The sequence below is a fragment of the Equus quagga genome, chromosome 5 (genome assembly GCF_021613505.1).
Source record: "Equus quagga isolate Etosha38 chromosome 5, UCLA_HA_Equagga_1.0, whole genome shotgun sequence".
Taxonomy (NCBI): Eukaryota; Metazoa; Chordata; class Mammalia; order Perissodactyla; family Equidae; genus Equus; species Equus quagga.
This window is the reverse complement of record NC_060271.1, coordinates 6,302,454-6,317,087: the sequence shown is the minus strand read 5'-3', so window position 1 is coordinate 6,317,087 and position 14,634 is coordinate 6,302,454. Positions and strand designations below refer to the sequence as shown.

Genomic DNA, 14,634 nt, shown 5'->3' with positions numbered 1-14,634 from the left:
CCCCTGGGCCTGAGGTGGTGCTCGTGACCCCATCTAACCTTGGGAGGAGCCCCCTGCTGCCTGCGCACCTCACCGTGCAGGGTGGACAGGCTTCTCAAACTGTCTGAAGTCCTTGGCGGATCCCATCACCCTCAGGAACTGTCCACACGCATCACGGCCTTCGGTCCCACATCTCCTCCTCACCTGCGTGGCTCCAGCCACCTGCTCTCCCTGCTGCTCCTTGAGCCACCATGCACTGGCTGTTCCTTCAGCCTGAAACTCTCTGTCCCCCCACCCCCCACACACCTCCCCAACCTGACACATTTCCACAGTCAGCTTAGACATCACTTCCTCCGGGAAGCCTTCCCTGACCAGCCACCTCGCCCACCTCCCCAGGGCTCGCTGTGCTTCCCGGCCTGTTACAGGGCATCTGCCCATAACTCGCTCCTAAATCCCCAGGCCCAGCCCTGTTCTGGCACACGCACCCTGGCAGGAACAAGGGCCTGGGGAACAGTGAATACCGCAGGAACCCAGCCCCTGCCCCCACCCTCCCTGCTGCCCTCTCCTCCTGCTGCTGCTCATTTCTCAAGTCTCCACGTGGCACCACCTCCCTCTAGAGGGCCTCCCTGAGCCTCCAGGCAGGCTAGGCAGCTCCCATTCGCTCCTGTGTGCAGCCATCCCTTGCTGGGAGCCCTCAGGCAAGCTCCTGAGCCTCTGTGTGCCTCAGTTTCCACTGCAGGATAAAATGGGGATAATGATGGTTTATTGTGAGGGTTAAGTCAGTTTAGAACAGTGCTTGGCACATAACAAGTATCCAGTACATTCCAACTGTTAGCATTTGCTCTGTGACGGCATCATCTGGTGGTGCCCCAGTCTGTGACCGCCTGCCCCGGCAGACTGTGAGCTCCTCCAGGAACGGGCTGAATCTGGCTCAGTTCTGGGTCCTCAGAGCCCAGAGCCTGGCCTAGCCTGGGTGCAGGTTTGCTGCTGTGTGTGTGGTGGAATTCTAGATTGCTAAAAGGATGTCTTGTGAGCTCTGATGACCATGAGCACCCACCGTGGGTTCCCTGAGAACAAGTCACCAGGACCAGCTTTGGTCCCCTCGTCAGGTTTAGGGGAATGATATGAGCACTGTGTGTCTGTGTGACATTGAGGCAGTTGGCACCAGAACTCTTGGGAACAGCTGGGAACTTTTGGGAGTGACTATTGCGGGCAGTGCCCTCTTCTGAGTGAAGAGAAGCTGAGAGGGTCTCTGGAGGTGGACCTCAGGGCTCTGCTTTCAGTCTCTCCTTTCTGGTCATTTTCATCAATGGCTTGGCCAAGGCCACTGACAGCATGTGGGTCAGGTTTGTGGAGGACAGGAAGCTGGGAGGAACAGCTAATGGGCTGGATGAGGGAGCTGGGACTCAGCAGGCTGGGACCACGGGCCAATTCTGACAAGATGTAACTGAACATGGACACGTGTTGGGCCATACTTGGCATCAACAGCTCAGAAAACACAAACTCTGGGCGGGGGGGTTTGGGTGGATGGCTGAGCCGTGGCGGCAGCACATGGGAAGGGGCCTCTGGGGTTCGCTTGCGGCCAGCTCCGTGAGTCACCTGGGGAATGCGGCTGCCTAAGGGCTGAGGGGCCCTCAGCTGTGGGCCGGAAGCCTGGAGAACTTGTCAAGGGGGCCAAGGACCTGCCCTGACGCTGAGACCCACTGGGAAAGGGACAGGGGAGGGCGGTACATGTCCCACAGAGGGCAGCTGGGGCAGGCGGCAGGCGACAGAGATGCAGGCCCGGGGCTGTGGAGCCAGGAGCAGAGCAGACCTGGGGAACGCTCGGGCTGATGGGAAAGCCTTAGGGAAGCAGATCTCAGCTCCACCCCAGGAAGGACTATCCAGCAAACAGCGCTGCCCCGCCCTGGAAGGGAGCACCTTGAGAAGCAGTGAACTCCCACCACTGGAGGTGAGTGAGCAACCTGCTAAAGTCACACGTGCACAAGTGACTGGAACCCTGCTCTACCAGCATGACCACATCCATGGCCACAACATCCTGGCACTGGGATGCTAGAGACAGGAAGGAGCCCCGAGCCCCATGGCCAAGTCCCTGGGCTCTGGCCTTGGCTAACCTCGCCAAGGAGGCGAGGCTCTCCCAGCCGGGGAGGCTCTCCCAGGCTGACCCCAGGATGCAGCTGCACGGAGTCCACCCAACAGGCAGCTGGAAGGCGGTATCTGGGGACCACGGCAGTCCCCTCAGCCCTTCCAAGCATCATGGCTTTCTTCTTTCTCCTAAGCAGACGACAGGCCAAGCAGCTGACAGCAAGTGCCACGTTAGCACTGAATTACAGTTCCCACATGGCTCTGCCACACCCCCATCCTCGAGCCAACTCCTTCTAAGACCTGAGGCAGGATGCCCAGACTCCCACTTGATAAAGTATGGGTCATCTGGTCCCAGCATCCCCTCCCAAGGGCAGAAATTCCTCTACTGCTTCTGCTTGCACACCTCAGAGGACAGAGAACTCACTACCTTCTGAGTCAGCCCCTCCGTCGTGGGCTAGCTATGCTTATTAGAAAGTCCTTCCTGGTGCCAGAATGAAATCCACCCCAAGGGAAGAGCGGTCCCCACACTGGGCCAGACCTGCCCTCTGGAGCTACACAGACCAAACCTCTTTGGTTCCACTTTAGATTCCATGGGGGGAGGTGGGGAGAGAGTGCAGGCTCACAGTGCAGGAGGCAGGGTGGGAGGGGAGTTCGGCATGGAGACAGGCGTGGGCCTGGCGGGAACTGCTGCCCTGGCCTCCCCAACTGCCCTCTGATGGCCCCTCCTTCCCAGACCCTGGGCACTGGGACCGCGCTTCACTGGGACTTGCAAATAACAAGCTAGACCTGACTCGAAAGCAAACGCTGAAGCAGCCGCAGCTGCAGCCCCCAGAGAGCTCACGGTCTGAGCGCGTTCCACCGCAAAGGCTGCGATCCCGTTGTATAGGAGTCCAGTCCAGCTCCAGACTCCACGTGAGCTGAACTCCTACCTCTTTCCTTCCCACGAGGCAAAGAATGTCAGGTGTGAGGGAGCCAGAGTGTCCCCATGGATGACTGTCACTCTGCTCTGCAGGTGTGGTCTGTCGCCTCTACCTCAGGACTGACGTCTTCGGGATGCCTGTTGTGGCTGGTTACGACAGTCCCACCAGGCCATGGTTAGGAGCCCTGCTCCAGCAGGAAGGCAAGGCCTGCACAGAGTCGACGGGACACAGGTGTCCTGCCTCCCTGCCCTCCACAGCAGGGCTCCTGGCTCCTGCCCCCCAAGGACCAGGCGGGGCCTGCCTGGGGAGGCTCTCCTGGGCCGAATGAGCCCCTCTCCAGTGCTGTGGTCTCCACAGGGAAAGGCAGCAGGCGATTTTTCAAAACCTCACCCATGTCCCCAGATGCAGATATGTTCCCAGCCTGCCCCATGGTGAACACTTGCTCTGGGTCCCAGACATGAATGAGGCGGGTTTCTGGTCCTCGAGAAGCTCCACCTAGTGGGTGGAGGGACCTACAGCCTGACCCGCAAAACCCTGGGTCACGGCTGGGATCGGGAGAGGCCAGAGCAGGGTCTGGCCCAGCCTGAGATCAGGGGGAGCTTTCCAGAGGAGGTGACAGCTGAAGGGATCCTTGAGGGAGGAGTAGGAATTCTCTAACTGGAAGGGGGAAAGAGCAAGGAGTCTGTGATGGGTGATAAAACGGGGCCATTATTCGGAGTCCCCAGGCTGACGGTCTGACCCCACCCGCACCCCACAGCTGGGCCATGTTTTCCCTCTTGATGAGTAAGGCGGTCAGCTGACTGGGCAAGAGGGCCAAAGTCAGATCCCAGGGCCCCCATGAGAGAGGCCAACGGAGCTCTGCAAAGAACGGGTGCACCCCGGCTTGAGGGGCAGAGTCCCTCAGCACAGGCTGTGCACCTCCTGCCTCCCTCCCGTGCTGTCTGCCCTGGGCAGCCCGGGCAGCTGCCCTGCACACTTGCCCCCAAACCAGACTCGGATGGCTGCCTGGCCCAGGACCATCTCCAATAAGTTAGGACGTGGGTGTTTGGGAGTTTTCTGCCAAACTAGAGTTCCTCAGGAAGGGGGAGAAGGGAGTGTTGGGTTTCTTTGGCCAAACGTGATTTCCTGATTCTAAGAAAAGTCAGTTTAAAATTCTTACAAGAAATAGAAAGGAACACAGTACATACATAAGCCCACATATGCATGCACACACACACACATACCAGACACACATGTAAAGACATACCACGCATTCACACACAAACCCACACACACACGGGTTTCTCTGCTGTGCGGTGGAACTTACAGAACATTCTGCCATGTTCAGCATCAGTGAATCACAAACACATGGATTCAGTTTTCCTTGAACGATGCCTGGTTTATGAAGTTGAAGAATGAGGGGAGAGGAGGGTTTGGCAAAAAGCGAGTGGAGAATTGGAGGACGAGCTAGATCCAGATGCTGGCTTGACCCAGCCCTGGTTCCTAGTGTCACTCTCTTCTAGGGTGTGTGAAAACAAGGCTCAGATGACTTCCTCAGGTTAGAAGCAAACTCCTGCCTCAGTGGGGCCATAACGGGCCACCAAAAAAAAAGCATCTGCTGGGAACTGTTTTGCACGTTTGCAGATGGCGCTGTGTCCGTCTTATGGCTGAGGCTGAGAGTGTGGTAAACAACAGAACTTGAGCTCAATCCAGAGTCCTGGGACACAGTGACGCCCCAACAGGGTGCCAGAGCATCCCAAGTGTCTAGGACAGGAAAAGGGTTCTGCAAGCTCAGCGCCTGCCCGAGTGGAAAAGTGGAACAGGATGGGGAAGATGAGGGCGCAGCGTGGACAAGTCTTATGACATCACGGTGCATGGAAAACAGAAGAGAAGCAGACACTTATTTTTGAGGAAGTGACAGTAAGGGATCTTCCAGGAACTTAAAGGAACAGAAAGCTGCCAATACTCTTTGGGTTAAACCATAAATTAAAAGGGATCAGAGTAGCAACAAGTGGTGTTACTGGGAAAAAATGGGAAAGGAAGGCTCCGGGCCCCAAAGGCCTGACTTTTCTATTGAAAGAAGGTGTAACGAGCATCAGTCAGCAGTGGAGCACAGAGAAGCAAGCCGAGAGTGCGGACCACTCAGCAGCCATCACAGCACCCCCCACAGGAGTGGGCCCTGGTTCCAGGACGTGACAACGCTGCAACAGGTCCTAACCAGCAGACTATTAACTCCTACACCAGTGTAAACGTGAGGCAGAATTTTCTAAATTTTGTCTGAGCCGTCTATGTTCATAAGCAGAGAGAGTAATTCTCCTCGCAGCTGATTTTGTTTTTAGAAGAATTTTTCGAATGGCAACTGTAAGGTAAGAAGGCATCGCTGTCCAGGGGGAGGGAGGGACTTTGTGGTTTGAGGGAAGAGCCCCTCCCTGAGGCCTTAAGACTGCAGATTATGGAAAGGCACATCAACGTGCATGAGGGGCTCAGGGGCTCTTATGAGAGAAAAGAGACTAAGACCCCAACCCCTGGCTCCCTGAGATTTGAAGTTAGGCTCAGGTGTACCCGGGTGCCCATGACCAAGGTGTTAGCATTAAAGGCCCCCAGAGCTAAGACACCAAGAGAGAAAAGGGACTCAGGGCTCCACCCCAGGAGCCAAGCTCAGGGCATGACTGCGGTGCTTGGAGGAGCAACGAGGGAGCAGGATCCTGATGCGCTGGGATCTAGGAGCCCAGGCGGGGCAGCCCTGCGGCTAGAGCAGGGAGATGCACCTGCAAGGGGCTGGGTGCAGGCTGAACCAGACCACGCAGGACCTGTGCTCAACAGCGACGCCATGTGGATGGAACCAGGGTGGCAGGGCTAGTGGTAAGATCAGACGTTTCAGTTCTCTTTCTCGAAGTGACCAGAAGCTTCCACTGAATGAAATAAGCTGACGTCAGCCCACGGGGTGCAGCCCTCGAGAGGAGGACACTGGCTTCCTGCTTGTACAGAGGAGTAGGACCATACTGAGCATATTCAGTTCTCAGGTCAGCGCATAAAGCAAAAACCAAGTATAATTAAATTTGCCCTTGAAGACCCCTTAAGCTGCCCATAAAGTTCAGGAGGTACAGTTTCACGTAAGCCCACTCCAGACAGTTGGGATGGGCTGCTGCTTCTTTAGGGGAACACCAGCTGAGGCAGTGGGCATACACTTAAAGGCCGTGATGGAAAGAACCCACAGTTTCTCTTCATGGCCTGGAATCACAGTTGCCACAGGGATGCTCCTGCTTCTAGAGGGGGCACCGAGCCCGGCTTATGCAAAGTAGGACCACCTCTCCTGCGGCACGTTCACTTGGGCACAGCTCTTTGAATGGGGGAAACTCTTGCCTCCTTTGAATTGTTTTTCTCTCTTTTTCACAGCATTTGTAATTGAATTCACTTACGTACACATATGCTGGGACTCCACCAGGTGGGGCCCCAGAAATTAACTGAAAATGGCAAACCTGGAGTCACACTGGTTATACAATTAAATAATTAGACGTCCTGCAAGCAGACAGGTTTAATCAGTGGGTTCCTCAAGTGGTGAGCCTACGGGAGAAATGCTCTGGCCAGAGGCGGTGTGCTTCCGTCCTCCTTGGCAATTGTATTCCTCTCTGAGAAGGAATAAATTGGCACTGGGTTTACTTGGTCACCTCCTGCCAGCATCAGAGGACAGGCCTGACAGCTCAGGGCTCAGACGAGGTTGAGTTTCTGAATCAGTCAAGGACCACACCCGGGGCCTGGTGAACTCACTACCAAGAATGAAAAGGACAAACATTTACAGGAAAAAAGATAACAGTGGCAGGATTAGAGGGGTGGGACGATAGGAGGATTTTTTTTCTGTTATCCAAAACGTTTGCCATTTGCTCATGTAATTTTTTAAAGTAAAAAAACATCTTTAAAAGACAACTCCTAACCATCCTCCAAGGGTCAGTTCAAATGCTGGTCATGAAATCTCCCTGAATTTTGCTTCAGCTGTCCTTCCACTTCTCTTTATTCATTTAATAAGCATTTATTAGGCACCTACTAAGTACCAGACCCTGTGGAAGAGAGGGGGAAATTCATATTCTTCAGCATTCTTTGTACGGTAAGGGAAGAAACTCAGTTTCAGAAGAAACTCCTTGCTAAGCCACTGGGACCAGAAGTGGAGAAGCACATCCATGCCGCCCCACTCCAGGAGCAGGGCATGAGCGGAGGTGATCGGGCAAGAGAAGGAGGATGGGATTTCCGGCTGGTCTTGGAGTAGGAGAGAGAAGGAAGGTGGGCAGACAGAGAGAAAGAGGGGACACACCCTGAGGTGACCCCAATTATCCACACCCTTGTGTAATCCCCTTCCCTGGGTGGTGGTGGGACCTGTGACTTGCTCCTGACAGAATATGGCAAAGGCAATCGGCTGTCACTCCCATGATTATGGTACATAAGAATTTGTCTCAAAAGACTGTAGAGTGAGGGAGCCTCCTCCTGGCCTTCACGAAGCAAAGAGCCATGCTGGGAACCACCTGTGGAGAGGGCCAGAAGGCAGGGAACTGCAGGTGGCCTCTAGGACCTGAGGGTCCTAATGTCTAATAGCCATCAAGAAGCTGGGCCCTCAGACCAACAGCCACAGGAAACAGCTTCTGCCAACAAGCGGAAGGAGCTTGGACGTGGATTCTTCCCTGGCCACATCTTCAGATGAGGACAAGGCCCAGCTGACACTTCGATTGCAGCCTCGAGAGACCCCGAGCAGAGGATCCAATTACGCCACGCCTGGGCCCCTGACCGACAGAAACTGGTGGGTGATAAATGGGTGTTGTGTTGTCACTAAATTTGTGGTAATCTGTTACACAGCGATAGATAACTAACACACAGAGAGAGAGGACCAGAGCTGGCTGAGGGCTTACACATCTCAGGGCCATCCCCACCTGAGCTCTTCACCTGAGCTCTCGCTCCCAACTGTCGGTGAAGTCACTTGAAGCAAGGGCTGTGTGCGTGAAAGGAAACTGGCCAAGGCTGCGCCTCGTGACTGACTGTAGGAACGTGGGGGCCGAGGAAAGCGAGAGGCAGTAAGCACCAGGAATTCCTGGAAAACCAGGGGGCTCTGACAGTCACGGCAGGGGAAGGCTCTGGGCACAGGTGACAGGTGTTCTGCAGAGACACCCTGCCCCGCGAAGGCCGCCGTGAACAGATGTTGAGGATTCAGGCGGAGGAGCTACACGCAGCTGTGTCCCAGTGTCGAAGGGGCGCTCAAGTGTGCCTGAGTCCAGGGAGACCTTCTGGAGGAAGTGACAAGTAAGCTGCAGGTGCTAAGGAACAGCATGAAGAAGGAAGAGGCCACCTGAAGGGGCTGCCTGCCGAGAGCAGAAACAGAATGGAGGTTTCACGGGACGTCTCACCTGGGCCTTGGAGAAGCCTGGTGAAGCTTCAAGAGCTTAGAGAAACAGGTGGCATCCATGCTGTGTCCGGAGCTCGCTGGGGCTGCAAGTGCATTCTCTTATTTCAGTCCCAGAATAACCCTGCAAGGGAGGTGGCTGTTCTCCCCACTTTACAGATAAGGTCACTGAGGCTCAGGTGCTAAGAGATGAGGTTAAATTTGCACAGCTAGTGATTCCAAAGTCTCTGTTCCTCTGCTGGAGCCCCTTGCGGATTCTCAGCCACGGCCACCTGTGCTGCCTGTGCATCTCCCTCCTTGTGACTTATGAAGCCACCACCGGACTGTAGCGTGCCTGTCTCAGGAGGGGCTCAGGTGAGGTGCTGGTTTGGACTGGATTCTAGAGAAAAGAGGCCCAAGAGCTGGAAGATGCCAGGTTGTGGGAAGAGTGACTGAACTGGGCTCCAAACCAGGCCAGCTGGCCCTACCTCCCTCCCACTGGGCCTCCTTTCTCTGGCACAAAGTGTCCCTGTGACTGTCTCCCTGCCAGACGGTGAGACCCTCCAAGGCAGGCACACATCTCTTCGTCCCTTGCGTCAACCCCCCGCCTCATCACCACCCACACCTCTTTCCATCTCATCATCTCTCTTTATTTGTCTACTGGATTTCTGTCTCCTGTAAACATCTGTTACGCCGACCACCAGGAAGAGGTTAGTGTGAACAACAAGGGGGAAAATGAACCTGACCCCTCCCAGTATCTCACATAAAACACAGGGATGCACACGGCCCTTCTCCATGGAGGGGTCGGGACTACTGGTCCCACCCCTCAGCAGGGGCACTTCTTGTTCAGTGACATGAGTGGCTAGTCCAGATAGGAATGCTAATTTCTTTCTACATCATTACTGTATAAAAAAGGTGTCTGTACCCCATAATGTGGTATGCCAGCTGTGAGAGCGAATTCATTTAACTTGCAATACTGACAAACAGCATCAGGAGACAGGTCATCATCAACAGCCATCGCCCAATGAAGAGCTGGGAGGATTTCGCAGACAGAAGCTCTTAAGGGCATTCGCGGAAGGGGAAACAGCACGAGCAAAGGCGTGCAGGCAGAAAAGCACGTGGCATGCTCAGGGACTAATGAGGTGACCAGCCTGATTCCCGGGGTGTAGCATAGGGAAGGGGTGGCAGGTTCTCCTGGAAAAGAGGTGGCAGCACTTAGAGCCAGGGGTGCTGGGCTTTGGGGCCCAGACGTGCAGGTTATTGGAACTGGAAACAAATACGCCTTAATGTGCATCCCCCCAGCGCCTGGAGCAATGACGCTGCAGAACCCCCGTCTCCTGGGGTTACCTTGTGGAACCCCTGGGCCTGAAGAGCAGCAGCCCTCACGCCGGGCTCGTTAGCTGTCCCCCAAGAAGGCCTGATCCTGAGACATCAGGGGTTTTTAAACCATTAGAACACTTGTGGAGCTTTTAAAACAAACCCCTGCTTGGACCCCTTGGCAGTTCGGGGCCGGTCAGCCCAGGCGAGGTCTGACATCTGAATTTTCAAAGCAGCATTGGTGATTTTGCTCTGCCCTGCGCGACGACCCGCACACCAGAGTGGTTGCTCCTTGAGGAAGGCGACGCCCAGCCCTGGGCTGGCCAGGAGCAAGAGCTCAGGGGACTGTGGTCGATGGATGGATGGGTGGCTTATAGACCAGCTAAAGTGAAAGGAAGGAGGGGTCAGGGGCAGAGGGGTTTGGGGCTCACAGTGTGTCATTTCCCCCAAAGAAGGTTTGATTCTCCCTTGGCAGGAAAATTTTAAAGCACTTCCACTTTTCAGTGACACGGTTGCTCTGCGCCAGCCCAAACCATACAATAAACAAAGGAGATGCGTGAGCACACGCTGGCTTTTCTCAAGTTGACACCACATTCCGTCTCCTGCCGAGAGAAAGCACTTTAGTCCGGTGGAGACAGACCAGGCCTTTGAGAGCCAGGACTTGGAGAGCTGGACGGGTCCCCCAATCCCCAGGCAAGCTGGCTAAACCGAGGCCCAGGGGGAGGGCGCCCTGCCCATGATCACATGATAATTTGTGGTGGAAGCAGGTTTGGATCTGAGCCCCTGACTCTCTGACTCCAGGACTTTTTTTACGTTAAATGACGTGCCCGAGGTCACACAGCCAGGCAACGGGCCAGGATGGGAACCCAGGTCCGTCTGACTCTAGGGTCCACACAAGGGCCTTTGAAGTGTTTCTGTTCTGAGTAAGAGGTGACGCTCAGGCAGGAAGGATGGTCAACTGTAAAGGATGGTCAAGCTTCCTAACACCTGTCCTATGCTTTATATCGCGATAAATCTGCAAAAAACGGAAAAAGAAGAGTCTTGTACTTCCTCCATCAACACATTCACTTAGTGTCGTGTAATTGTCTGTTTTCTCGTCAGTCTCCCTCACGGCCTCCGAGCTCCTCGGGGGCAGAACCTCATCCATCTCTGTATCTGCAGCGCCCAGCACAGGCCAAGCACCCAGAAAGCACAGTGTGTGGTTGCTGAACTCATTCATCGATCCACTTGCCAAGTATTAGTGAGTACCTGCTGTGTGCCAGGCGCTTGGCTAGGTCCAGACTGTCTCTGCCTTTAGAGTTTCCGGCCCAGAGGAAGGGAAAGCATCAGGTCGACAATTGAATACATGGTGGATAACAACGTACAGCGAGTGCTGGGTGGGAAAAGGAACAGGGCACAGTGAGGGAGAGTGAAGGGGTGAAGGGGACGGGCGGGGAGGGCCTTTCCAAGGAGGCAATAAGGAAGTTGAGATCTAAAGGAAGACAAGGAGGGAGAGGTGTAAAGTGCTGGAGAAGGGCCTTCCAGGCAGAAGGAACAGCATGCGTGGAGACCCTGAGGTTGGGGAGGCTTTGATCTGCTTAGGAAACTAAGAGTCCAGTGGGACTGGAGTGAGTGAGGCATGAGAGGAGGTGGGCGCAGGCAGCGGGCCATCATGCAAGGCCTCCTAGATCAGCTGAGGAAGCGAGGGTTTATTCTAAATGCCACGGAAGCCACTGAAGGGTTTTAGGTACACGAATGGCATGGCCCAGTCAGCTTTTCACAAGATCATTCTGGAGAATGGCTGGGAGGGGAACAAGAACCGAAGCCAGGAGGCCGGTAGGGATAACGTGGAGTCTGGACCTGTGTGGTGGGGATGAAACTGGGTTCTATTAGGAGAAGAATCAGCTGGAGTTGCCGGTGGACTGGCTATGGGCGGAAGGGAACAAGCGAGGAGGCTTGAAGGACCGGGTAGACTGAGCTGCCGTTTGCTGACGAGCAGCAGACGGGAGAGGAGACCGCTGTGCTGGGTGAAATCTCAAGTCAGTTACGCTGAATTTGAAAAGCTTGTGAGACGTCAAGAGGAGACGATGTCAAATAGGTGGTTGCAGCGTGGCGCTCAGAGGAGAGGGCTGGCAGGGAGATCTGTGCATGGGAGCGCGGGGCTCATGGCAGGACACTGAAGCCATGAGCACAGAGGAGAAACGCCCGAGGAACTGCCACTCCTCGAGGTTGACGGGGGAGAGAAACGGGGGTGGAGGGGCAGAGAGCAGGCCAAAGCCAGGGGAGTGTGAGGCCACAGGGACGAGTATTTCCAGGGGGACAGAGGGCCCAGCTGCCGTCTCAAGTGGAGAGGTAACGCGGGCAAGACCCGAGAGAGCCCTTTGGAATCAGCAACATGGAGGCTCCTGGTGACCTTGGCCGGGTCACCGACTGGGGGAATGACTCAAAAGAGGCATAAAGAGGAGACAACAGCACATGGGAGTGGGCTGGGGAGTCAGGGAAAGCTCGGGGGGAGAGGGGCATTCAGGAGAGCCCTGAAGGCGCGGTCCTGAGAGACCTACATCCTGAGAGAAGCTGAACTGCTTGAAGGTCTCCTGCGGGCAGGGACTCACCCTCCCCCTGTCTCCGCTTGCTCGCTCCCCAGCAGCAGGGAGGCCGGCAGGCTGCTGACCCTGCCCCAGGGGACAGAGCCCTCCCAGCCCAGGACTGAGGCTTGTCCACTTCCCCCTGCAGAGAAGTCCTGGAGGTGAGGATTCCAACCCTGGCCTCAGAGCAAAGTCTCTTCTACACCAGCCGGGGCAGCCAGCTCACTGCACATCAGAAAACCGGAGCCCAGGAGAGGGGCAGGGGCTTGCCCAAGGTCACCCAGCACTCCCGTGGTAGGGACCAGGGGTCTCCAATGATTTCCCATGGCCCTCACCTTGGTGGGTAAAATCCGAATTCTTTAGTCTGGCATTTAAGGTCTTTCATGATTGAGCAAGAACCCACCCCCCCAAATTCATCTCCCACCATCCTTCCTCACACCCTGTGATCCAGCCCTCTGAATGTTTTTTTTAAGAATTTCTCGAATTTTTTTTTTTTTGGTGAGGAAGAGTGGCCTTGAGCTAACATCTGTTGCCAATCTTCCTCTTTTTGCTTGAGGAAGATTGTTGCTGAGCTAACATCTGTGCCAATCTTCCTCTATTTTGTGTGTGGGATGCCACCACAGCACAGCTTGGTGAGCGGTATGTAGGTCTGTGCCCAGGATCTGAACACACGATCCCCAGGCCACTGAAGCAAAGCGTGAGAACTTAACCACTATTCCACTGGGCTGGCCCCCCTCTGAACGTTTAGCAAGTGCAAACAGATAGCCTCATATAGTCCTCCCAACAACCTTTTGGAGTAGGTGTTATTATTCTCATTTTGCACATGAGGAAACTGAGGCTCACAGGAGTTTGATGACCTGTGCAACGCTACACAGCAAGTGCAGCACACAGCTGAGCTAGGACATCATCTCATGGGTGTCTCCGTAGTCATCTTCGCCCCGTGCCGTGCTGCATTCACCATAAAGAGCCCCTCATCTGGGAAGCGACCCCAGAACTCCCTGGCTCCAAGCTACCTGAGATTCCGGTCACGTCCTATGACTCCAAATCACGAGTTCAAGTCCATTGAAATAACTGGTGCCACTGAATGACCCAGCCTCCAGCAGCCTGGGCCACAGCCTACCGCCCATGAAGGCCCCACAATCACACTGCTCCCAGGGCCTGCAGCTGCGGTGCAGCCACCCGCAGCGGGAGCAGGGCACCTCTGGGATCTGCTGCCTGCTCCCCGCCCCAGACCTCCCCCCACACACACCCTGCTCCTCACCTGGAGACCACCAGCGGTAGGATCAGCATCTTCAACATCCTCATCAAGAGCTCTCCAGGAAACTGGAAGTAACTAATTTCCTGAAAACACAGCGAGAGCGGGGGTTACAGCAGCGGTGCAGACATCATAGTCGCCTACTTCTTTACCATCGTCAAGCACTGTTTCATCCCCACTCTCCTGTCTAGTACATGGGCAGCAGAGGCCGTGGAGAAAGCTCTGCCTTTGGAGCCAAATAGACTTGAGTCCTTATCTTGCCCCCCTATAACCAGCCCTGTGGCCTTAACCAAGTTACTCAATGTCTCTGAGTTTTCGTCATCTGTAACACGAGGGTAATAAGCACTTCACAGGGTCGTGGGAGGCTTAAACGAAAGGATACCCGTAAAGCAGATGGCAGAGCACCTGAATAAGTGTTCAGTAATCAGGGTAAACACAGCTCCCCTGCCTCTGCACCATTCAGCCGCCTATCCCTGGTATGAACCTCTCTCCTGTAGGGGACGGTAGGTGGAGGGAGGGCGGGGTGGCGTGATATTCACACATTCATCCAACCAATGCTGTGCCGGGCACCAGACTGGTACCCAAAGATGAACTAGGCACGGTGCCTGTACCGGGTTCAGCCTAGTTTAGGAGGAGACGACTCAGAAACAGCCCATGGCATCCTGAGTCAGGTCCCTTTGGCATCGGGTCCAGGCTCTAGCGCCCCTCCCCGCGCACCTTCTCAGGTCCTTACCACCACCCATCCCGCGCAGGTCTCACGTTTAAAACGAGGAGAGAGGACGGGATTGGGGTGACGAGACAGTGCTCAGGGTAAAGAGCCCCTAGTGGGCAGAGTTCTTAAGTCGGCTTCCTCATAGGCTGCCGGCCCCACCTATCCACGGGGCCCTGGATTAGGGGTCAAGTCCTTCACCAACCAGCTACCTCCAGGGTGACGCTCCCATGCCCGGAACCTGACAGCCGAACGGAAGGGACCACTAAGACTACCTAAATCTGTACTTCAGATAAAGAACAAATATCTGTTCTTTACTTATACTAAAAAGACTTTGTTTATCTGAAATTCGAATTTAACTGGGTGTGCTGTTTTAGAATTTTCAAATTCAGTTTGATTCAATTTTGCTATGTCTGGCAACCCTGGCCTGAGGCGACTTTCCTCAGAACGAGGTTGTGGGTGAG

The 14,634-nt window shown here is 55.0% G+C and overlaps 1 protein-coding gene across 2 annotated transcripts in view; it reads right to left on the bottom strand.

Annotated features, from left to right (window-relative positions):
- The window catches only part of SLC1A7 (solute carrier family 1 member 7), a 78,010-nt gene that overhangs the window by 26,541 nt on the left and 36,835 nt on the right, over positions 1 to 14,634 (bottom strand). The window contains exon 3 of one of the 2 annotated variants that reach the window (XM_046660084.1): positions 13,468 to 13,547. In XM_046660084.1, coding sequence (XP_046516040.1) covers positions 13,468 to 13,547 — 80 coding nt within the window. Of the gene's footprint in view, positions 1 to 2,993; positions 3,404 to 13,467; positions 13,548 to 14,634 lie in introns of those variants that run through there. The other variant, XM_046660086.1, reaches the window with a different exon arrangement.